Source organism: Delphinapterus leucas, chromosome 6 (assembly GCF_059928025.1).
Source record: "Delphinapterus leucas isolate spDelLeu-1000000601 "Yukka" chromosome 6, BTC_Dleu_Yukka2, whole genome shotgun sequence".
NCBI classification, from domain to species: domain Eukaryota; kingdom Metazoa; phylum Chordata; class Mammalia; order Artiodactyla; family Monodontidae; genus Delphinapterus; species Delphinapterus leucas.
In genome coordinates, this window is record NC_143134.1 from 42,826,481 (window position 1) to 42,850,965 (window position 24,485).

The 24,485-nt window shown below is 38.3% G+C and overlaps 1 protein-coding gene across 2 annotated transcripts in view; it reads left to right on the plus strand.

Annotated features, from left to right (window-relative positions):
• The first annotated feature begins 4,020 nt into the window (after nucleotides 1-4,020).
• The window catches only part of UBQLN1 (ubiquilin 1), a 48,387-nt gene continuing 27,922 nt past the window's right edge, over nucleotides 4,021-24,485 (plus strand). Inside the window, exon 1 of one of the 2 annotated variants that reach the window (XM_022558890.3) lies at nucleotides 4,021-4,479. In XM_022558890.3, coding sequence (XP_022414598.1) covers nucleotides 4,297-4,479 — 183 coding nt within the window. In that variant the 5' untranslated portion in view covers nucleotides 4,021-4,296. The remainder of the gene's footprint in view (nucleotides 4,480-24,485) is intronic. The other variant, XM_022558888.3, reaches the window with a different exon arrangement.

Consider the following 24,485-nt stretch of genomic DNA (forward strand, 5'->3'; position numbering starts at 1 on the left):
TAGTTGACAAATTAATAAACAACCATCCTCACCACCTATTCCGCAGTCCTAAGGCTCAGAAACTTATTGAACATTTTACCCTATTCCCTTTGATTTGGAAGTAGCCCTAGAAATATTTGTGGACTGTTCCTAGGCTGTGGACCACAGTTTAAGATCAGTGTCCTAGCAGAGTTTCTATTTCTCACCACTGCATCTTTCTCATGAAGTTGCCCCTTTCAACATACTTAACCAAATCATATCCATTCCTCAAGGTCTGGCTCAAATCATTTCCTTTAAAATCCTTCTCTGACTCTCTTTCCTTCCCTGGCACCAAGCAGGGAGTGAATAATGTTTCTTTCCTCTGAAACTATTGCAAAGCAAATAAGGCTCAGGTTATGTATGGTATGTATTATCTATCTATCATCTACCTATCACTGCACTATAAACCTTGGAGGAGACAAAGGAGTATAAAATATGATTTACTGATCTAAATGAATTTCTTCTCTAGTGGTAAAAATGACAGTTCAACAATTCATGTTAGCAGTAAATGCTCTCTTGCCAAGAAATTAGCTTAGGCATTGTGTGGTACTAATGATGATTAAGACTTGATCCCTGTATTCAAGGACCTTGTCTAATAAAAGAAATATGCACATAATTTAAGTGTAACACAAGGCGGAATGTGATAAGTGACAGCAGAAAGGTAATAAAGTCATATGGGAATATATTTAGAGAATATGTCTGATCAAAAAATGTAATCAGGGAAAAATTGTTAGGGAATATCACATTTCAGGTAAGTCTTGAAGGATGGGTAAAACAAGTCAAAATGAGAGGGAAGAATTTCTACTTGCAGTGAAAATGTTGTGTAGAAACCTACAGGCAGGAAAGCACAAGGCAAGCTTGGAATGCTTAGTGGACTCACTTGGTTGAGGGTAAGATATGAATGAGGGGCAAGGTTTTTTGGTCACAGAGGGCCCTGGACGCCATGCCACAAGTTTAGATATTATTCTGAAAGTCTGGTGAGAGTTAATGACAATTTTCTGGGTGTCACAATGGAAGCTTAGTTCTGGAAGGATAACATATGGCACCAATAGAAAATAGTTTTGAGGATGGTGACTTTAGACTGAGGCAAAGGAATCTGTAGGAGGTTATTGTTGCAATCTAGGCCAGAATTAATGAGGGTGTGAACTAGACTGGTAGCAGGAGAAACAGTTTTAGATAATAGAAGGTATGTTACAAGTGATGAATTGTCTGGTGAAGTGTACAAATGATTATGATGGTCAGAGGAAAAAATTATTCTGCTTGGGTGTTTTCTAAGAGAGAAAGCAGCAATAATGGACACAAACTCAGGGGGTGTAGTGACTTGAAGGAATGATCATAGGTGAGAAAACTACAATGTACATGTGCTTCTAGAGATGAGAGTAAATATGTTTGACTGCAGCAGATTGTATCTATAAAATAATGGGAGTGAAGCTTGAAAGACCAGGAGTTAGTTGTAGAAGGCCTTGCATCCAGTTAAGAAGCTTGGGCTTCAGTTTTGAGACAATGGGAGTTTAGAATGGATCTCGAGTAGGGGAGTAACATGATGAAGGCGTGTTATTTACACCACTTATTTGACATATGTACCATCTTGTGTTATTATGTAAGTTTAATCCTGGACACAGGATTAAAGTTTGCTCAATAAATTCTTGTTGATTGACTGAATCGATTGACTCATTTTGTCAAGGAAGAATTCTTCTACCATGTGAATAATAATCTCATTAATATACTTTAATTTTGAATATTGAGACTTATAAAAAGGGATCTATCCAGTTAGATCTGGCTCATATTGGCTTGTGAAAACTGAATGATAAATTTTAGGAATTTTGTGAGCAAGGACCACAAGTTGGTAGCTTGAGATTGGCCATTTTGCAAGTATTTACATCAAGGAGATTGGGAAATGCTAAAAAATCAAAGCTTGTTTTCTGGAGAGTTGGTTATTAAACATATATCACCACGGCACTGCTTATCTCCACCTCCCTTCATTCTTCTAACCCCCCCCTCCCCGCAAGGTTTTTGAGGGCGGAGACTGAATCTTATTTGTCTCTGTATCCTCAACACAGTATTTGGACATTAACGTGCTCAATTAATGTTTATAGAATGAATGAAATATGCTTTGGAATTTTTTTCCAGACTATTTAATAAACAAAAATCATTCAAAAGAAATTCAAATAGAAATCTAGACCTTGTGGGCCAAATCAGATCCTATGCCTGTTTTTGTAAGTAGTTTTACTTGGACACGGCCAGGCTTAGTCATGTATGTATTGTCTATGGTTGCTTTGTGCTACAAGGGCAGAGCTGAGTATTTGAGACAGGAAATGTATGGCCCACAAAGCCCAACATATCTACTATTTGGTCCTCTCTGAAAGTTTGCTGATCCCTGATCTAGACCCACACATCCAACAGTTTCTTAAAAGGTAGGATTGTTTCTAAAAAGGGCCATAATGAATTACTATACCGTATATTCTTATAGATAAACTATATTACTTCATAAATTGTGCATAGACATCAGAATTTTGTAGAAATTAATGTAGACACAGATAATTATAGAGCAATTTCATAAGCGTAGGGTTAGATATAAATGGTTTTCCAGTGGTGGAACTTTCTACCTTGAGAAGTAATGATTACCTCACATGTAAACATAAGCAAATAGTCATCCTTTAGCAGAAAGCCTTGTGTAATTTGTTCATGTTATTGAACAATGCTGCCAGAAACATAGCTGATATGAAATGATGTCTATATTGCAATTTATACTTTAAGAACTTCTCTTAGACCCAGCTTCCAAAATGGCTCTGCTAAAAAGTGGTCTTCATGCAAGAGTACTTATAGCCAGAACACAGTTGTATGGTTTAAGAACAGAAATACACAGTGTATCTTTGCATACACGGTGTGGTGTCAAGAGTTTACATTTGCAATACTGGTTAATAAAGTTCAGGTCCAGTGTTGTACATTCCTTGCAAGTCATCTTTAAAGGCAAATGACGAGGTCATTTAAAATTTAGAATTCTCTACGGGAAAATTAACTTCCTGTTTCTTATTTGTAACCATACTACATCGATAATAATTTTTGAACTACCTTTAATGCCACCTAAAGTCTGAAATGGAGCAGTAACTTAATTTGATAGAATATAAAATGAACACCTCAGCTACATTAAACTGTCCCAGTTGGGTGGGCACTCCTTGGGTACCCTGTTTCTGCCCCAAACATCCTGGGGAACCGCATTCAGAGAATTCAGGGGTGGGCTAGCAGGGCTGTCAGCGCGGGAGCGAAGGCCATTGTCAACACAGGTGGCCTGATCACCTGACCAAACCGGGCTGACCCGAGGGTGGGAAGCTCTGGTCGTGGAGCAATGACTCCGCGTAACTGCGCAGGGTAAGCTACAGGCGCGTACACCATTTTCCCTTCGTTATGATAAGGATTTTTTTTTCCTCCATTAACCTTTCACCTCCGGCGCACCGGACTGTAAGAGCAAGCGTTTTAAATTTTTCAAGTATGCAAAACTTAAGCACATTTAAAAATGAACCACATAAAAAAAAAATGAACCACAAAAAAACCTCGCAGGCATGTTTCAGACCCTCCTCCCAGTGGGGTATGCGAAGCCAGCACAGGCGCGGAGTGGGTGCGCACCGTAACCGCGGGGTGTGAGATGACTGGGTGGAAGAAACTACCTAGCCCGCCAGCGCGCAGGCGTATTTCCGACCTCAGCGCCCAGTGGTCGAGCCCCCTTTCCAGTAATTTCGCTAGCCGTGACGTCATCCCGGTGCGCCCTTACGGTGCCGCCCAGAAGCCGCAAATTCATTTTTTGGTAAAGGGGTAAAAAGGAATGAACTGACCTCTTCCGCTCCACTTTGTTTTTAGTTCGTCTCTCTGAACGCGCCTACGCTTTGCAATGGAACGGGAGAGGGAAAGAAAACCGGCCAGAGCTCCAAGCGGCAGCAGGCAGGCATGACTCGGCGACGTCGCCAGCCACGTTACCCGGCGTGCCCCGCGCGGCACCGGCGGAGGGACGTGGGGGGAGGGGCGGGGAGGAGGAAGCGGCGGCGGCGGCTGCGGATGTCGCTGCGACCGAGTGGCGTCTGAGCACACGGCGGCTGCTGAGCGCCCGACCCGGGCCTGCGCCGGAGCCCAGGCCAAGCTCCGCGGCCCCTCGCCCGCTACGGCGGCCTTGCGCCCGTTGTCACTGAGGCGACGTGCCCCACATTCTCCGCTGCTCGGGCTGCCGGCTCTGGCGTCCCCTGGCTGCCCCGCTCCCTCCTGCGCGCCTGAGTCACCGCCGCCGCCATGGCCGAGAATGGTGAAAGCGGCGGCCCTCCGAGCTCCCAGGACAGCGCCGCCGCTGCCGAAGGTGCTGGCGCCCCCGCCGCCGCTGCTGCCTCCACGGAACCCAAGATCATGAAAGTCACCGTGAAGACCCCGAAGGAGAAGGAGGAGTTCGCAGTGCCCGAGAATAGCTCCGTCCAGCAGGTGAGGGCCGTCCGAGGCTCGGGGCGGGGTGGGGATGGCGGCAGGACCTCCTCCCGCGGCGGGAGAAGCTTTTGCAAGGGTCTGGGAGGAGGGGGTCGTCCCCGGAGCTGCCCTCGGCTTTTCTCCCGGGCCTCCTCCCAAGTTAGATCACACCCAGGTTCGTGGGTTTGCACCTGTGGACGCCGCAGAGGTTTGTGGCGGGGCCGCACGGCCTGTTTGCGGGACGTGCCGACGCCGCTTTCCACAGCGCCTTCCTCCTGCTCGGGCGTCCGCAGACCCCCAGCCGCCTCCCCCAGCTCCCCGCCCCCAGCCGCCTCCCTCCGGCTCCTCACAAAGGAAAGGGACCCGCCGCCTGGCTCCAGGCGGGGTGGAGGCTGGGCGAGGGTTTGCCTTAGCCTAGTCCGCGGTTTTGTCTCATGAAGGAAAAAAAAGAGGGGGTGCTCATTGTTTTACCTGCCTGCGGGTTAAGGTGGATTTTGGGGGGTGAGGATCACGTGTACATTTAGTTCTGCTGAAATCTTTCCCACCTTCCAGTCTTTAAAGAAAAAATTAACTATAATGTAGAAATTGCTTTCAGCCGCATCTTAATAGTACAAGGCTTAAGGAGAAAGGTGGATGACTCAGTTACGACTTGCTGGATTTCTTTTTAAAGTATATTTGTTATCCCTTAGATGCTAATCGTTGGGGAGGATTTTGTTTCATTTTAGAGGGATAGCTATGTTCTTCAGATACTAGCGCTTGCAATCTGATAAAAGAGAACGAAATTGGAGTTACTGGAGAAAAATAAAAAATAATTCACGGCTTAAAATCTGTTCAGGAATACAAATTTTGTAGTTAATAATCTTGAGGAATTTAACAGATCGTTTTAGTTTGTTGTTGAATATATGTCCCAGGATATTGCCCTAATTATTGAATTGATTTCAGGCAATGTGAACAGTTTATGAAGAAGCAAAAATTCCTGAAATGTACCTACAGATTGCCCTAGGAATAATAAATGATTGGGGTATTTTTTAATGTAATTCTGAAAGGTGGTGTGTAGTGAGAAACTTTGACCACCTATTGAATCACTTCTTTTGGTCTCTCAATTCTCCTATAAAAATTTTCCTTAACATTTTAATATTTTGCAGCCTACAGGAAAATTGAAATGTGCAGTGAACACCCATGTGTCCCTCACCTAAATTAGAGTTTTGCTTTATTTGCTGTATGGCACAATTAATCATTTATCAGTCAATTTTATTTTTTGGGTGCATTTCAGAGTAAGTTGCAAGTATTAGTACATGTTACCCTTAAAAAGCACTTAAGCAATGTGCATATCATTAACCTGAGTTCAATTTTTAACTTAAAATTTTTTTTTACGTAAGTTTGACTTGCAGTAAAATGCGCACGGTTGCCATTCCACGAGTTTACACAAATACATACACCTGTTTAATCCGAAGCCTAATGGAGTTGTAGAACTTCGTAATTAACTAGAAAGTTCCCTCTTGCCCTTTTCCAGTCAGTTCAGTCACTCCCCTCTGTCAACCAGTGTTTTGATATTTTTCCTCCATGGACTTGTTTTGCTTATTCTAGAATTTCACATAAATGGGATTATATGGTATGTACTCTTGGGAAAGGCTTTTTCATTCAGCTTAGTGTTTTTAAGTCTCGTGTATCCTCAGTAGTTCTTTCCTTTTCATTGCTGTGTTGTCTTCCGTTGTATGAATATACCACCATAATCTATCCATTTTCCTGTTGAGGGTCACCTGGGCTCTTTCCAGTTAGTTGCTATGAGTACTCTTATACAAATCTGTATTGTTGGACAAATGCGTTTATCTCTCCTGTTAGAAGTGCTTAGAAGTGGCATGACTGGGTCATAGCGTAGCTGTAGGTTTAGTTTCATAAGGAACTATGTTTTTTAAAAGTGCTTGTACCATTTTACAGTCACACTGACAGTACATGGGAATTCCCGTTGCTCCACATTCCTACTAACATTTGATAGTATCAGTCTTTTTTTAGTGGGTGTGTAGCCATATTAACTTTTGAAGCCCGTAGTTCTATCTAGGATTCCTGGTTCAGGTCTTCGCCATCCTGGCTGCTTTCAGTATTTTACTGTAAAAGATTAGAAATAAAGTCAATATTTTGTAAATAGAAGAATGTATTTAGTTCAGTTTATTATGCTTTTATCTGTGAGGATTTTTTAACTTTTTGTGATGGTGAAACTAGAATTTCAAATTCTGTGGAAGTTTTAGTTTTACTCCTCTGTAACCAAAGTAAAATTTTAATAGATAAAATTAAAGTCTCTCTGTAGCAACTTTTTGTCATGGCAGTTGAATTTTTGTTTTGACGAATACTTTCTGTTGAAGCAGAAAACGTGATAAAAATTGAAGCTCATCACTGCGTCAAGAACCAGAAGACATTGAACTGCCTATGGGCTCTGTTAGGGGAAGTACATACAGAAAAGTGTACAAGAATAAGAAAAGTAGTTTTCACATGGTTTGTAAAATTCCACCTGAAGCACAAAAAAAAGGATCTGTCATTTTATAATTTTAAATTTTTTCTAAGGGTTTCACAGATTTAAACTATTTGCTACAGATTAAAATTTGTCATTAAAATAAACTTAATGACATTGAGATTTCACTAAAAATGTTTAGTAAAAAATTGGGAAGTATTTGGTTCAGAAAATTCTTATCTAATCTTAGAGGTAAAGAGGGTAAGCAAAAGACCTACAAAAGGATAATATTGCAAGCTTAGGCTTTCTATCAGGCAAATCCCATTTTCTGCAATTTAAAATTTCTTTCACTGTTTCTATATAATGTAAATTCTCAATACATTATGCTGAAGTAGTATTTATATGAACATGTTCTAGTAATTGATGAAACTATATTAAATCTCTTAGGTATAAAAAAGTTGTAAGGTGGTTATTAATTTTCTTGTTTTTCCCTCAATTTCTGTTTGTATATAACAGGCAGAAACAAGCTACTTTAATACAGTTTGTATTTAACACTTTTAACTTGTTCAATTGATAATAAAGCTTATACTTTATTAAAATTAAAGTGAAATTTATTTTTCATTGCGTACTCAGAATCAGTTGAGTAATGTTTAAATTTCTAACTAAAGGTGGTTAGAATATAAACTTCACTATGTATGTTCCAAGATGATTTCATTAATAAGGGTTTTCATAATATAAGTAGATAGATTTTTAAAAATGTGTAATGGCAAAAAGTCCCTGTGTATGAGATTATGTTTTCTATTAATTATTCATTATTTTCTATTGGAAACAGTTTGAGGATTTCTAAGTGTTAAACAAGATGAAGTCCAGAGGAATGTTGTCTGTGTGTGAGTGGTTAAAATTAGTGCAGAGAATGGGAAGGGCAGTTTTGTATACAAGCTCCTAACTAGCTTGTTCTGGGATTTTTGTGGCTCTCTAGATTATAGTGTAAGATTTTGAAATGCAGTCACCTGAAGTATTCAGGCAGTGTATATTCTAGTTTTAGAAAATACCTTTGTCACTTGAATCTTTTAGAAAAATACTAGCATACTTAGACATAACGTAAATATTATGTATTGAATAGAAGTGAACCTTTCCTTGATAAGAGAAATTATATTGCATCAGTGTCATCATCACAAACATCATTTAAAATTATAGTTTATAGGGTAGATCTAGAACTCTTGTTCACAGTGGTGCCACCAGCCACATCTGACTGTTGAACACTTAAAATATGGCTAGACTGATTTGAAATGTGCTGTAGGGGTAAAATACACACCAGATTTTGAAAACTTTTGGCTTGTTTCTTTGCATAATGTTTTCAACATTTATCCGTGTTGTAGCATGTATCAGTACTTCCTTTTTATTGCTGAATAATATTCCCATGTATGGATATATATGTTACATTTTATTTTTCAATTAGTTGAGGGACATTTGGGTTGTTTCTACTTCTTCACCATTATGAATAACGCCTATGTGAATACTTATACAAGTTTTTTGTGGCCATATGTTTTCATATTTCTTGAGCATATGCCTGTGAGTTGAATTACTGGGTCATGTGATAGCTCTGTGTTTACCTTTTTGAGGGACTGCCAAACTATTTTCCAAAGTGGCTGTACCAATTTTTACTCCCACCAGAAGTGCATGAGGATTCCAATCACTTTCCATTGTGTATAACACTTGTCATTGGTCTGTCTTTGATCGTAGTCTTCCTAATTGCTATGAAGTACCTTACTGTGATTGCTTGGCTTCCTGTTGCTCAAGCAGCAGTTCTTAATATGGTCTGGGGGGGTCACCAGGGCCCTTCTCGGAGGATCATAAGATCAAAATTAGTTTCATGATAGTTCTGAGAGGTTATTTGTGTTTTTCACTCTAATTTTATCACAAACAAGCAGCGTACTTTTTCAGAATCTTTTAGATGTGAAAATCCAATTGTCTTCTATTATGAGACTAAAGCGATGTGCAAAAATTTAAAACAGTGCTATTCTTCAAACTAGGAAAATAGCTATTTTTCATAAAAAAGGTATTTAATGTAATGAGTTTGTTATCTTGAATGAATTTTTCAAAGATTTCTCACTTTTAATTTCTAGTATATCAATAGATATAACCTACATAAACAAAAACTCTGGGGGTTCAAATTTGTTAGAGTTGTGCCCTGAGGCCAAAAATTGCTGCAATGGAGTATTTAATAGATTACGTAGATACTTATAAGATTGAGGATTGGGCTTCCCTAATGGCGCAGTGGTTGTTGGGAGTCCACCTGCCAATGTAGGGGATGCGGGTTCGAGCCCTGGTCTGGGAAGGTCCCACATGCCATGGAGCAACTAAGCCCGTGAGCCACAACTGCTGAGACTGGCGTGCCACGACTACTGAAGCCCGCGCGCCTGGAGCTATGCTCCATAACAAGAGGAGCCAACTCAGTGAGAAGCCCACGCACCGCTACGAAGAGTAGCCCCTGCTCGCTGCAACTAGAGAAAGCCCGCGCGCAGCAGTGAAGACCAAGGCAGCCAAAAATAAATACATAAATTAATTAACTTAAAAAAAAGATTGAGGATTGACTTCAATAAATTACCGTTATTTCTTGCCTAGAAACTGTGGTAGCCTACTGGTCAGTCTCCCCCATTAATTCCTAGAGCGATCTCTGAAAAATATTAATCAGATCATTTTATTCTCTACATAAAACTAACAGCTCCCCATTGATCTTGGACTTATGTAATGTGGCCAAGAGGCCCTGTGAGATAAGATTCTACCCTGTGTCTCCATTCTGACACCATCTTTCCTCCTTGGCTCTTGCTTTATTGACTTCTTAGTTCCTTGACCTGTTAATCACATGTTTTTTCCTGCCTCAGGAGTTTTGTGCAGTTTGTTCTTGCTACCTGGAACGCCTCCTACTCTTTGCCCATTCTCAGTGCAAAGGTCACTTTCTCAAAGAAGTATCCCTGATTTTCCAGAGTTGGTTGGGATTCCCCATCGTACTTTCTCACAGCACCCTGTTTTTGGTCATAATTTATTACAATTTAAAGTCTATATGTGATTATTTGATTAATGCTTTTTTTTTGCTAGAGAGGATATGTGATTGTTCATTATTGTGTTACCAGAGCTTAGCACATAGTATGTGTTCAGTAAATATTTGTTTACAAGTGAATCTGTCATATGCATGATAATGTGTAATTAATAATTACGACCAGTTGTTCAGTCATTACTGAATGCAGTACAGTTGTCCCTCGCTATCTGCCAGGGATTGGTTCCAGGACCCACTGTGGATACCAAAACCCACAAATGCTCAAGTTCCACAGTCGCCCTCTGCATTTGTGGATTTGGATGGCTGAGTGTGTACATAATCTCATTGGTTTCTAGCCCTCCTCTCACAGCTTCGTTTTAAACTGCTCTCCCCTTAGCTAACCACTCTTGACTGCCACAGGGTGTTCACTCTCGCTTCTGGTTACTGGAACAATTCTTCTAGAATAGCCTTTCTTTTTTTTTTTTTTTTGCGGTACGCGGGCCTCTCACTGTTGTGGCCTCTCCCGTTGCGGAGCACAGGCTCCGGACGTGCAGGCTCAGCAGCCATGGCTCACGGGCCCAGCCACTCCGCAGCATGTGGGATCTTCCCGGTTCGTGTCCCCTGCATCGGCAGGCAGACTCTCATCCACTGCGCCACCAGGGAAGCCCGAGAAGTTAATTCTTTACATAAAGTAGGGTGTGCTGCTAAACGTTTTATCAACTAGTTCTTTGGGGAAAAACAGCACTGATTTACTGTAGTGTTTGCTGATTTCCATTTGTAAATACCTCTCACCATGGAAGATTTTAGGCTACTGATTCTAAACTGGCTTACACAATTCCTGAAAATTCAGCAGTCTAGCTGGTAGGAGCCATTGCTTACAGTGGGTGTCTTAAGGCAGGTGTCAGCGAACAAGAGTGGGCCAAATCCACCATGCCCATGCACGTCTCTATTTATGCTTTCAGGACAGACCATGTGGCCCACAGAGCTGAAAGCATTACTATCTGTCCCTTTACAGAAAGTTTGCTGACCCCTGCCTTTAGGGCATTAGGGCTTACTGGATCTCGATTTTGTCACACTTCCTCAAAACCCTTCTCATTGGAAAATTTTGCCATGACTTAAGTTTAACAGTGTGACCAATAGAGATAATGCAAGCTACATATGTAATTTAAGTTCTCTCAGCCACTTCAAAAATAAAATTAATTTTTTATTAGAATATTTAGAACATAAAATTTACCATCTTAACCATTTTTGAGTGTACAGTTCAGTGACATTAAATACATTCATATTCTTGTGCAACCATCACCACCATCCGTCTCCAGAACTCTGTTCACCTTGAAAAACTGAAACCCTGTACCTGTTAAACAATAGTTCCCCATTATCTCCTCCTGCCAGCCTCTGGCAACAACCATTCTACTTTTGGTCTCTATGAATTTGACTACTATAGGTTTCTCATAAGAGTGGAATCATAGTATTTGCCCTTTTGTGACTGACTTTCACTTAGCGTAGTGTCCTCAAGTTTCACCCATGTTGTAGCATGTGACAGAATATCCGTCCTCTTTAAGGTTGAATGATGCTCCATTGTATGTGTATACCATTGTATGTATATACCCACTTTGTGTATCCATTCAGCTGTCAGTGTCACTGGGTTGTTTCTATCATTTGGGTATTGTAATGTTAAATATGTTTTATTTAACCTAGTATATCTTAAGTATCATTTCAACATGTAATTGATATTTTAAAAATTGAGATATTTTACTTTTTTTTTCATACTAGGCATTCAAGATCTGGTGTGTATTTTACACACACAGCACATCTCAATTTGGACTAGCCACATTTCAAGTGCTCAATAACCACATTTGGTTAGAGACTTCCGAATTAGATAGCATAGCTAATAAAGTCTTCATGCTTCATTCCCTACTTACCTCTCCCCCTTTATTCACTGCATTTCAGCCATTTTTAAGTCTTTCCCTCCAACTATCACTAGCTCTTTCCCTTTCTGAGCTTTTGCCAATGCTGCTAATGACAGTAACATAACAGTACTTATTCCAGGCTTATCAAGGCATACTGCATTATTGTTATTTTTTTTAAGTTTCAGTTTATGCTGAAAGTACTGTTGTTTCCTCCTTTTTAAAGTGAAGAAACCGGAACTCAGATTAGTAATGTGATTAAATTTATGCGCCTGTTAAATAGTGCAGCCTAGATTGAAATCCAGTGACTAACTTTGGAGCCCACACCTAACCACTGCTCCAAGCTGCCTTGACTTTCCTCTGGTTGGCTTTTCAGCCTTTGGGTTTATTTAAATGTCAGTTCATTAAAGGTTGATTGGACTCATCAATCTAAATTAGATCAATGACTATAATCTCTTGATACCATTTTGTGATTATATGGACTTTTTCCTCTCCACCCCATACTGTCAGAATTTACAAAGGTAGGGGTGTTTTGCTTACCTCTTAATCCCATTGTACCTACCTAGTATTGCACTTGGCACACATTGAGTAATGCAAATATTTATTGAGTGAATGAACAAATAGTGTTTTAAAGATTTATTTGCAGTATTTTGTACTTAGTTGGGACTATTTTAACAATGTGATTTACTTAGAAAAATGTGACGTTTATTCGTAGTTCAATCAAATGTCTAAAGGCATTATTTTAGTTGTTTTTGTATCTGAGCAGCTTAAAAAGAAAATCCCATTAAAATTAGGATTGGGAATTTATTAAGAGACTAAAGTTGCTATCTTCAAATCTGTTTGATGCAAATATTACTGAGTTAACATACCGAACAAATTCCATTTATTATAAGCATAAATAAAATGTATATATATGCGCCTCTATTTTGCAAATACTTTCATTACAAGAAGATATGAACTCTGGTTTGTTCCAGGTAAGTTCATGCCATTCTGAGTTAGTTTGATGTTCTGTAGATACGACAACACAGACTGCTTGGTTTATTGATTAAGCAGCTTCTATACAGATTTCTAGACTAGTAAAATGTTTTTGATAAATTTTGTATAGCCTTTAAAGCTCTCTCCAGTTTTTATAAAGGATATGGCTTTATTCATTTTTAAAATACAGACTGCAAAGAAAATGAAATACATTATGCATGCTGTTACTTTAGGAAGTTCAAATGATGTAGAAAAGTATGAAATAAGGGGACCCGTTCAAAAAAAGTTACTCTAAATGTGTATCTATCTATCTGATTCGGTCCGGAAACGTGTTTCTCTATTTACCCATATATAATTTTCTATTTATTCCTGTTAAGCAGATGGATTATTGCCCACACTTCTACCTTACTCTTTTTATTTGTATCTTTGCAGTCTTTCCATATTGGCATGTGTAGAGCTAACTCATTCCACTATTTATGATTATTTGTGTTTTTATATTAATATTTTGAGAAGTGGGGAAAGGGTGTTGTCATTATTAACATTGAAATGTGGTCTGCATTTTGGAGAGAGCATGAACCTTGGAATTTGAGAGATCTGACTTTGGGCAAGGCGCTTGACACCTCTGAGCCTCACAGGCCACGTATTTTTTTTTTCTTAACAACTTTATTGGGGTATAATTGCTTTACAATGGTCTGTTAGTTTCTGCTTTATAACAAAGTGAATCAGTTATACATATACATATGTTCCCATATCTCTTCCCTCTTGCGTCTCCCTCCCTAACCCACCCCTCCAGGTGGTCACAAAGCACTGAGCTGATATCCCTGTGCTATGTGGCTGCTTCCCACTAGCTATCTACCTTACGTTTCCTAGTGTATATATATCCATGCCTCTCTCTCGCTTTGTCACAGCTCACCCTTCCCCCTCCCCATATCTTCAAGTCCGTTCTGTAGTAGGTCTGTGTCTTTATTCCTGTCTTACCCCTAGGTTCTTCATGACATTTTTTTTTCTTAAATTCCATATATATGTGTTAGCATACGGTATTTGTCTTTCTTTCTGACTTACTTCACTCTGTATGACAGACTCTGTGTCTATCCACCTCATTACAAATAGCTCAATTTCGTTTCTTTTTATGGCTGAGTAATATTCCATTGTATATATGTGCCACATCTTCTTTATCCATTCATCCGATGATGGGCACTTAGGTTGTCTCCATCTCCGGGCTATCGTAAATAGAGCTGCAGTGAACATTTTGGTACATGACTCTTTTTGAATTATGGTTTTCTCAGGGTATATGCCCAGTAGTGGGATTGCTGAGTTATATGGTAGTTCTATTTGTAGTTTTTAAAGAAAACTCCATACTGTTCTCCATAGTGGCTGTACCAATTCACATTCCCACCAGCAGTGCAAGAGTGTTCCCTTTTCTCCACACCTTCTCCAGCATTTGTTGTTTCTAGATTTTTTGATGATGGCCATTCTGACCAGTGTGAGATGATATCTCATTGTAGTTTTGATTTGCATTTCTCTAATGATTAATGATGTTGAGCATTCTTTCATGTGTTTGTTGGCGATCTCTATATCTTCTTTGGAGAAATGACTATTTAGGTCTTCTGCCCATTTTTGGATTGAGTTGTTTGTTTTTTTGTTATTCAGCTGCATGAGCTGCTTGTAAATTTTGGAGATTAATCCTTTGTCAGTTGCTTCATTTGCAAATATTTTCTCCCATTCTGAGTGTTGTCTTTTGGTCTTGTTTATGGTTTCCTTTGCTGTGCAAAAGCTTTGACGTTTCATTAGGTCCCATTTGTTTATTTTTGTTTTTATTTCCATTTCTCTAGGAGGTGGGTCAAAAAGGATCTTGCTGTGATTTATGTCATAGAGTGTTCTGCTTATGTTTTCCTCTAAGAGTTTGATAGTTTCTGGCCTTACATTTAGGTCTTTAATCCATTTTGAGCTTATTTTTGTGTATGGTGTTAGGGAGTGATCTAATCGCATACTTTTACATGTACCTGTCCAATTTTCCAAGCACCACTTATTGAAGAGGCTGTCCTTTCTCCACTGTACATTCCTGCCTCCTTTATCAAAGATAAGGTGACCATATGTGCGTGGGTTTATCTCTGGGCTTTCTATCCTGTTCCATTGATCTATCTTTCTGTTTTTCTGCCAGTACCATACTACCTTGATTACTGTAGCTTTGTAGTATAGTCTGAAGTCAGGGAGCCTGATTCCTCCAGCTCCGTTTTTCATTCTCAAGATTGCTTTGGCTATTCGGGGTCTTTTGTGTTTGCATACAAATTGTGAAATTTTTTGTTCTAGTTCTGTGAAAAATGCCAGTGGTAGTTTGATAGGGATTGCATTGAATCTGTAGATTGCTTTGGGTAGCAGAGTCATTTTCACAATGTTGATTCTTCCAATCCAAGAACATGGTATATCTCTCCATCTATTTGTATCATTTTTAATTTCTTTCATCAGTGTCTTATAATTTTCTGCATACAGGTCTTTTGTCTCCTTAGGTAGGTTTATTCCTAGATATTTTATTCTTTTTGTTGCAATGGAAAATGGGAATGTTTTCTTGATTTCACTTTCAGATTTTTCATCATTAGTGTGTAGGAATGCAAGAGATTTCTGGGCATTAATTTTGTATCCTGATGCTTTACCAAATTCATTGATTAGCTTTAGTAGTTTTCTGGTACCATCTTTAGGATTCTCTATGTATAGTATCATGTCATCTGCAAACAGTGACAGCTTTACTTCTTCTTTTCTGATTTGGATTCCTTTTATTTCCTTTTCTTCTCTGATGGCTGTGGCTAAAACTTCCAAAACTATATTGAATAAGACTGGTGAGAGTGGGCATCCTTGTCTTGTTCCTGATCTTAGTGGAAATGCTTTCAGTTTTTCACCATTGAGGATGATGTTGGCTGTGGGTTTGTCATATATGGCCTTTATTATGTTGAGGAAAGTTCCCTCTATGCCTCCTTTCTGCAGGGTTTTTATCATAAATGGGTGTTGAATTTTGTCGAAAGCTTTTTCTGCATCTATTGAGATGATCATATGGTTTTTCTCCTTCAGTTTGTTAATGTGGTGTATCACATTGATTGATTTGCGTATATTGAAGAATCCTTGCATTCCTGGAATAAACCCTACTTGATCATGGTGTATGATTCTTTTAATGTGCTCTTGGATTCTGTTTGCTAGTATGGTGTCGAGGATTTTTGCATCTATGTTCCTCAGTGATATTGGCCTGTAGTTTTCTTTCTTTGTGACATCCTTGTCTGGTTTTGGTATCAAGGTGATGGTGGCCTCGTAGAGTGAATTTGGGAGTGTTCCTCCCTCTACTATATTTTGGAAGAGTTTGAGAAGGATAGGTGTTAGCTCTTCTTTAAATGTTTGATAGAATTTGCCTGTGAAGCCATCTGGTCCTGGGCTTTTGTTTGTTGGAAGATTTTTAATCACAGTTTCAATTTCAGTGCTTGTGATTGGTCTGTTCATATTTTCAGTTTCTTCCTGATTCAGTCTTGGCAGGTTGTGCATTTCTAAGAATTTGTCCATTTCTTCCAGGTTGTCCATTTTGTTGGCATAGAGTTGCTTGTAGTCATCTCTCATGATCTTTTGTATTTCTGCAGTGTCAGTTGTTACTTCTCCTTTTTCATTTCTAATTCTATTGATTTGAGTCTTCTCCCTTTTTTTCTTTATGAGTCTGGCTGATGGTTTATCTGTTTTGTTTATCTTCTCAAAGAACCAGCTTTTAGTTTTATTGATCTTTGCTCTTGTTTCCTTCATTTCTTTTCCATTTATTTCTGATCTGATTTTTATGATTTCTTTCCTTCTGCTAACTTTGGGGTTTTTTGTTCTTCTTTCTCTACTTGCTTTAGGTGCAAGCTTAGGTTGTTTATTTGAGATGTTTCCTGTTTCTTAAGGTGGGCTTGTATTGCTATAAACTACTCTCTTAGAACTGCTTTTGCTGCATCCCATAGTTTTGGGTCGTCGTGTCTCCATTGTCATTTGTTTCTAGGTATTTTTTGATTTCCTCTTTGATTTCTTCAGTGATCACTTCGTTATTAAGTAGTGTATTGTTTAGCCTCCATGTGTTTGTATTTTTTATAGATCTTTTCCTGTAATTGATATCTAGTCTCATGGCGTTGTGGTTGGAAAAGATACTTGATACAATTTCAATTTTCTTAAATTTACCAAGGCTTGATTTGTGACCCAAGATATGATCTATCCTGGAGAATGTTCCATGAGCACTTGAGACAAATGTGTATTCTGTTGTTTTTGGATGGAATGTCCTATAAATATCAATTACGTCCATCTTGTTTAATGTATCATTTAAAGCTTGTGTTTCCTTATTGATTTTCATTTTGGATGATCTGTCCATTGGTGAAAGTGGGGTGTTAAAGTCCCCTACTATGAATGTGTTACTGTCGATTTCCCCTTTTATGGCTGTTAGTATTTGCCTTATGTATTGAGGTGCTCCTATGTTGGGTGCATAAATATTTACAATCGTTATATCTTCTTCTTGGATCGATCCCTTGATCATTATGTAGTGTCTTTCTTTGTCTCTTGTAATAGTCTTTATTTTAAAGTCTATTTTGTCTGATATGAGAATTGTTACTCCAGCTTTCTTTTGGTTTCCATTTGCATGGAATATCTTTTTCCATCCCCTACTTTCAGTCTGTATGTGTCTCTAGGTCTGAAGTGGATCTCTTGTAGACAGCATATATATGGGTCTTGTTTTTGTATCCATTCAGCCAATCTGTGTCTTTTGGTAGGAGCATTTAGTCCATTTACATTTAAGGTAATTATTGATATGTATGTTCCTATTCCCATTTTCTAAATTGTTTTGGGTTCGTTATTATAGGTCTTTTCCTTCTCTTGTGTTTCCTGCCTAGAGAAGTTCCTTTAGCATTTGTTGTAAAGCTGGATTGGTGGTGCTGAACTCTCTCAGCTTTTGCTTGTCTGTAAAGGTTTTAATTTCTCCATCAAATCTGAATGAGATCCTTGCTGGGTAGAGTAATCTTGGTTGCAGGTTTTTCTCCTTCATCACTTTCGGTATGTCCTGCCACTCCCTTCTGGCTTGCAGAGTTTCTGCTGAAAGATCAGCTGTTAACCTTATGGGGATTCCCTTGTGTGTTATTTGTTGTTTTTCCCTTGCTGCTTTTAATATGCTTTCTTTGTATTTAATTTTTGACAGTTTGATTAATATGTGTCTTGGCGTATTTCTCCTGGATTTATCCTGTATGGGACTCTCTGTGCTTCCTGGACTTGATTAACTATTTCCTTTCCCATATTAGGGAAGTTTTCAACTATAATCTCTTCAAATATTTTCTCAGTCCCTTTTTCTCGTTTTCTTTTGGAACCCCTATAATTCGAATGTTGGTGCGTTTAATGTTGTCCCAGAGGTCTCTGGGACTGTCCTCAGTTCTTTTCATTCTTTTTTCTTCATTCTGCTCTGCAGTAGTTATTTCCACTATTTTATCTTCCAGGTCACTTATCCGTTCTTCTGCCTCAGTTATTCTGCTGTTGATCCCATCTAGAGTATTTTTCATTTCATTTATTGTGTTGTTCATCATTGTTTGTTTCATCTTTAGTTCTTCTAGGTCCTTGTTAAATGTTTCTTGTATTTTGTCTATTCTATTTCCAAGATTTTGGATCATCTTTACTATCATCATTCTGAATTCTTTTCCAGGTAGACTGCCTATTTCCTCTTCATTTGTTAGGTCTGGTGCGTTTTTATCTTGCTCCTTCATCTGCTGTTTGTTTTTCTGTCTTCTCATTTTGCTTATCTTACTGTGTTTGGGGTCTCCTTTTTGTAGGCTGCAGGTTCGTAGTTCCTGTTGTTTTTAATGTCTGTCCCCAGTGGCTATGGTTGGTTCAGTGGGTTGTGTAGGCTTCCTGGTGGAGGGGACTAGTGCACAGGCCACATTTTTAACATGTGATATAATATCTGCTTCACTAGATTGTTTGGAGGATTTCATGAGATAATATGTAAAAGTACCTGGCTCAGAGTTTATATACTTTACTTGTATTGGTTTCTTTCCTCCTGTACGCTTTTGTTTGCCGGTGAATTGAGTCTTAATTTTTTTGTAGTAGAAGGAAGAATGTGAGCTTGTGTAAGTGAAGCATTTAGTTTGTGGATGTTAGATTTAGGTCATAGAAACTCCTAGAAATTACATTTTTATTGATAATGCACTATAACAATTTTGACTGAGTGTTCAGTTTTATATTTATAAGAAGGTGCCCTTTTCTCATATAGCTGCTTATGTCTCTAGTTTATCTTATACCCAACATCTTCGTGTAAGATTTATGCAATGGTTTTTTTTTTAATATATATTTTTAAAATTTATTTTTGGCTGCGTTGGGTCTTTGTTGCCGTGTGCGGGCCTTTCTTTAGTTGTGGTGAGCGGGGGCTACTCTTCATTGGAGTGCGTGGGCTTCTCATTGCGGTGGCTTCTCTTGTTGCGGAGCATGGTCTCTAGGCTTGTGGGCTTCAGTAGTTGTGGCTCACGGGCTCTAGAGCACAGGCTCAGTAGTTGTGGCACACAGGCTTCGTTGCTCCGTGGCATGTAGGGTCTTCCCTGACCAGGGTTCAAATACGTGTCCCCTGCATTGGCAGGCAGAGTCTTAACCACTGCGCCACCAGGGAAGCCCCTATGCAGTGTTTTTTAATGAGGGCACTTTAAGGTTACTCAGACTCAGGCTTTGTTGCAATAAGTTTTATGTTTCTGCAGATGAATAGTGTTTGTGGACTGCCTCTGTCTAAAGCTGCTTTGAGAAGTTTTAAGATTGTTAAATTGTTTTTTTTCCTGAGTCAGTATTACTTAGTTTCAGATTTTTTGTTGTAGTATTCAATAAAAGTTTAGTAGGTAAAACAGACATAGAAGTAAAGTTCAAATGTTAGAGATCAAATTTTGGAAAATTTGAAGCCACTGTAAGCTATTTCCTCTGCCTTTTTTTAGAGTGCAGAATAGAAGTTTAAGGATATATGAAGCATGTGCAGGATTTTTGGCTCTTCTACAAACACATAGCATTGTTTAAGTTGATCATATTTGGATTAAAATTTTATAAAATGCAGCTTATTTGGAAAAGTATAGCATATTTCTTTGATATGGTACAGTTAAAAACTAAGATTTATTCATTTTTGTTTCTAGTGGAGTGGCAGGCAGCTGAGCCTCATAATCCTTGGGTTTTGTAAGTTTGTTCCAAGCTTTGGGTAACTTACTCAGTAAATGAATATTACATTAGTCTATTTGGGAGTAGTTCTAATACCTAAATTGTTTGACATCGGTTGTTTGAAATGTAAAATTTATTTGTATAAGAATTAGATTATAATGAGTAGTCAGATTATACAGTTTCCCTTTGTATGGCACTAGAAGTATAGCTGTACCCTATCTGTCATAATGCTCTCCAACTTTCACCATGAAGTGCTATAAACTCATACTTTTGAATTGCCTTAGGTGCCCCTCAGAACCAAGAGTTCCATGAGGCTAGAGGATCCTAGTATCAGTGATGCTAATTTTCAACAATGCTGTGGTTCTGTAGGAGGAAGTTATTTCTTATGGGTCTTGTTAAGGACTTTGGTTTCTTGAGATTTTGTTATGAGGATTGAATGAGATGATGTGGGGGTGTGGTTCCAGGCACAGTGTAGCTGCTAAATTAGCAATGAATGTAAATGCTTTTTGAACTGTGTGCCTTAGGATTTTACTCTTTTGCATCTAGGATACACCATAGAGAAGCCCCTAGTCTGTCCAGAAAGCCCACCTATCCTTCCTAACACTGACAACTCATGGCTAGTAGGATTCCAGCCCTTAAATATTACTAAGGGCTCAACTAAACTATTCACAGCTGTTCTATAAGCATTTGATGCTAGATAATGATGTTCATGGATGACCGTCTCTTACTCTTGAGTGATCATTCCTGCTGTGATTTACGCTTTATAGCCACTCTGGTCTGCTACCTAAAACTAAGGTATCTTCCCCCCTCCCCAGACAAATTTTATTTATTTATTTTTAAATTGTTATTGGAGTATAGTTGATTTCCAATGTTGTGTTTCAGGTGTACAGCAAAGTGAATCAGTTATACATATACGTATATCCACTCTTTTTTTATATTCTTTTCCCATATAGGTCATTACAGAGTATTGAGTAGAGTTACCTGTGCTATACAGTAGGTTCTTATTGGCTATCTATTTCATGTATAGTAGTGTGTATATGTCAATCTCAACATCTCAATTTATCCCTCCCCCTTTACCCCCTGGAAACCATAAGTTTGTTTTCTACATCTGTGACTCTTAAAACTAGGGTATTTTCATCCCAATTTGCTTCTGATGACCTACCCAAGACAAGCTTTCTGGCTAGTTGAGTCACTTGAAATTGGATGCTCAGGAAAGTTGGTCATTTACGTTTCGACTTTCTGCTGTTTCTTATGTGTAGGGCATTCACAATCAACTTTTAAACCTATTTTAATTTAAGTATAGTACAGAAGAATGCACACATAAATGTACAGCTTCATTTATTAGCACAAAAGTTAGAAGCAGAATATTATCAACTTCCCAGATGTCACTTGTGATCCCTTACAATCACCACCTCCTCTTAACTACAACTTTTCTCACTTTTGACACTATGGTTTTTGCCCCTTTCCTCTCTTTTAACTTATGTTAATGATAACTTATGTTAATGAAATAACGTAGTTTATTGTCATTTGTGATTGGCTGCTTTTGCTCTACATTGATCCATGGTGACATGTGGTTGTAGTTCATGTGTTGTCATCATGTGTAACAGTCTATTGAATATATCACAATTTGTTCTACAGTTGAAGGTTTGGGTTGTTTTAAGTTTTGGAGTAATAAAGTTTGAACTTCCTTGAACGTGTCTTTTGGTGTACCTGTGAACACATAATTCGTTAGATAAAATCCCAGAAGTGGAATCGTTGAGTCATACAATAAGCATAAATTCAGCTTCTACTGTGAAATGTTTTTCTGAAATATGTGAATTTATACTTCTGTTTGCAATATATGTGGATTCCAGTTGCTCCAAATCCTCTGCAACAGTCTGTAACAGTCTTTTTAAATAGTACAACCACTTTGTTTATTTATTTATTTATTTAGGCTGCATCAGGTCTTCGTTGCAGCACATGGGATCTTTTGTTGCGGCACCTGGGCTTCTCTAATTGTGGCCAACGGGCTCCAGAGCGTGTGGGCTCTGTAGTTATGGCGTGCGGGCTTAGTTGCCCTGCGGCATGTGGGATCTTAGTTCCCCCACCAGGGATCGAACCCTCATTCCCTGCATTGGAAAGTGGAATTTTAACCACTGGACCACGAGGGAAGTTCCTGTAACAGTCTTTATACTGGACTGTTCGGTGGGTGTGTCACTGGTTTTAAAGTTACCTGATGTTGTTAATTAGGATGAATCCCCATTTTAGATGTTGTTAATTAGGATGAGTCCCCATTTAGATTTCATTTTTGTGAAGTTCCTATTTCAGTCTATTGACTAGTTTTCAGTTGGGTTGTGTCTTGCTGATTTTCATGCTTTATGTATAAAATCTGGATTCAAGCTCTCTGTTGGTTTTTGGTATTGTAGATATTTTTTCTCTGTTGCTTATCTTTTTACTCTATTAATGATAGTTTAATTTATTGTGCCTTTTTTATGGCTAAATCTTTTTGTGTCCTGTTTAGGAAATCTTTTCCAATTGAACTAATATTTTATTGATTCATCTTTTTGGTACTGTTTAATTGCAAGGTACTGTTTAATTTGCATGTAGTTAAAGTACGTACTCCATATGATTTAAAATTTTTGAAATATGTCGACTTACTTTATGGCCCAGTATATAAGTTTGTAAATGTATTTATAAAGAATACTTACTCTGTAGTTGTTGGGTACAGTGTTCTATACATGCCAGTTGGGTCATCAGTTAATTTTGTTGTTCAAAGCTTTTATATCTTTTTTTTTTTTGCCCTATTTTATTCTATCAGTTACTGAGGTAAATATGCTAAAATATCTTACTGTACTTTTGGATTAGTCTGTTTTTCTCTGTAGTTCAATTTGATTTTTGCTTTATGTATTCTGAAGCTATATTATGTACATATACACTTAAAGTTTTATCTTCTTGTGAGTTGAACACTTTATAATGTTGAAATGTCCTAGTTGCTTTTGTATTAAAGTTTGCTTTTTCCAGGGAAGTATATTCAATATCGTGTGATAAACCATAATGGAAAAGAATATGAAAAAGAATGTATATATATGTATAACTGAGTCACTTTGTTGTACAGCAGTAATTAACACAACACTGTAAATAAACTACACTTCAGTTTAAGAAAAAAGTTTGCGTTGTCAATTAGAGTAGCCTCATTAACTTTATTTGGTTAATTTTTACATGGACTATCTTTATTCATTCTTTTTATTTTCAATCTTTCTTTTCCTTAGTAGTTTATGTGTATATCTTTTTTAAGCAGCATGAAGTTGGGTTTTTAAATCCAGTCCGGGAATTTTATCTTTTTAACACATAGTCTGTTATGTAATCACTGATACATTAGGTTTACGTTTACCATTATACTATTTGATTTCTGTTTTTCCTGTCTCCTATGTTGCTTTTTTCTCTTTCTTTTGTATTGTTTTGTATTATTCCAGTTGTTCCCCCCTTTTTCCCAGTTGCCCCTTTTATTAGGTTGGTAGATGCATGCTGCTTAAACTATTCTTTTAGTAGTTATCCTAGAGATTACTATATGCATCTTATAAAATGTCTAAATCAGAAAGTACTTGTACTTTCCAGTTAATTCAAGAACCTTAGAACAGTTCAACACTGTTCACCTGCCTGTGGACTACACTTGATCTTCCTTCCTTCCTTCTTTCCTCTCTTATTTTGTTCCTTCCAACACAAGACATTGTTACTAATGCTTTATAAAGTCGGTTTTTATTTCAATTTATTCTTTCTATTTTTTTATTCCTTCATCTAGGAGAGGATCATTTTCTTCTGTCTGAGGAACATTTCCTGTAGTCTGTATATGATGGGTAACAAATGCTCTGTTTTTGTGCGTCTGAAAATGTCTATTTTGATTTCATTTTGAGGGATTTTGCACTGGGTATAAAATTTTAGTTTGGCAGTTAATCTTCCCTCTTTATAATTTTTTTCTTAATTGTTTTTTTCTTGTGTGTGTGTGGTACTCGGGCCTCTCATTGTTGTGGCCTCTCCCGTTGTGGAGCACAGGCTCTGGACGCGCAGGCTCAGCGGCCATGGCTCACGGGCCCAGCCGCTCCGCGGTATGTGGGATCTTCCCAGACCGGGGCACAAACCCGTGTCCCCTGCATCGGCAGACGGACTCTCAACCACTGCGCCACCAGGGAAGCCCTTTTCTTAATTTTTAAATCATGGATAATTTCAAATATACAGAAGTAGAGATAATCGTAAGTTAGCTCCACCATGAATCCTTCACCCAGCTTTGACAGTTAATTTTGGAGCCAGTCTTGTTTCAGGTGTACTTTCCCTTAAGGCCCCTCTACATACCGCATTATTTTGATGCATCTCTTATGCCTTATATCACTTCATCCTTTAATATTTCAGCATGTATCTCTAAAAGCTAAGGATCCCTTTAAAAAATGCAATATATCATCCTGCTTTACCAATTAATAATGTCTTAATTTCACCAGTCCAGAATTTCCCCATTGTTTCAAAA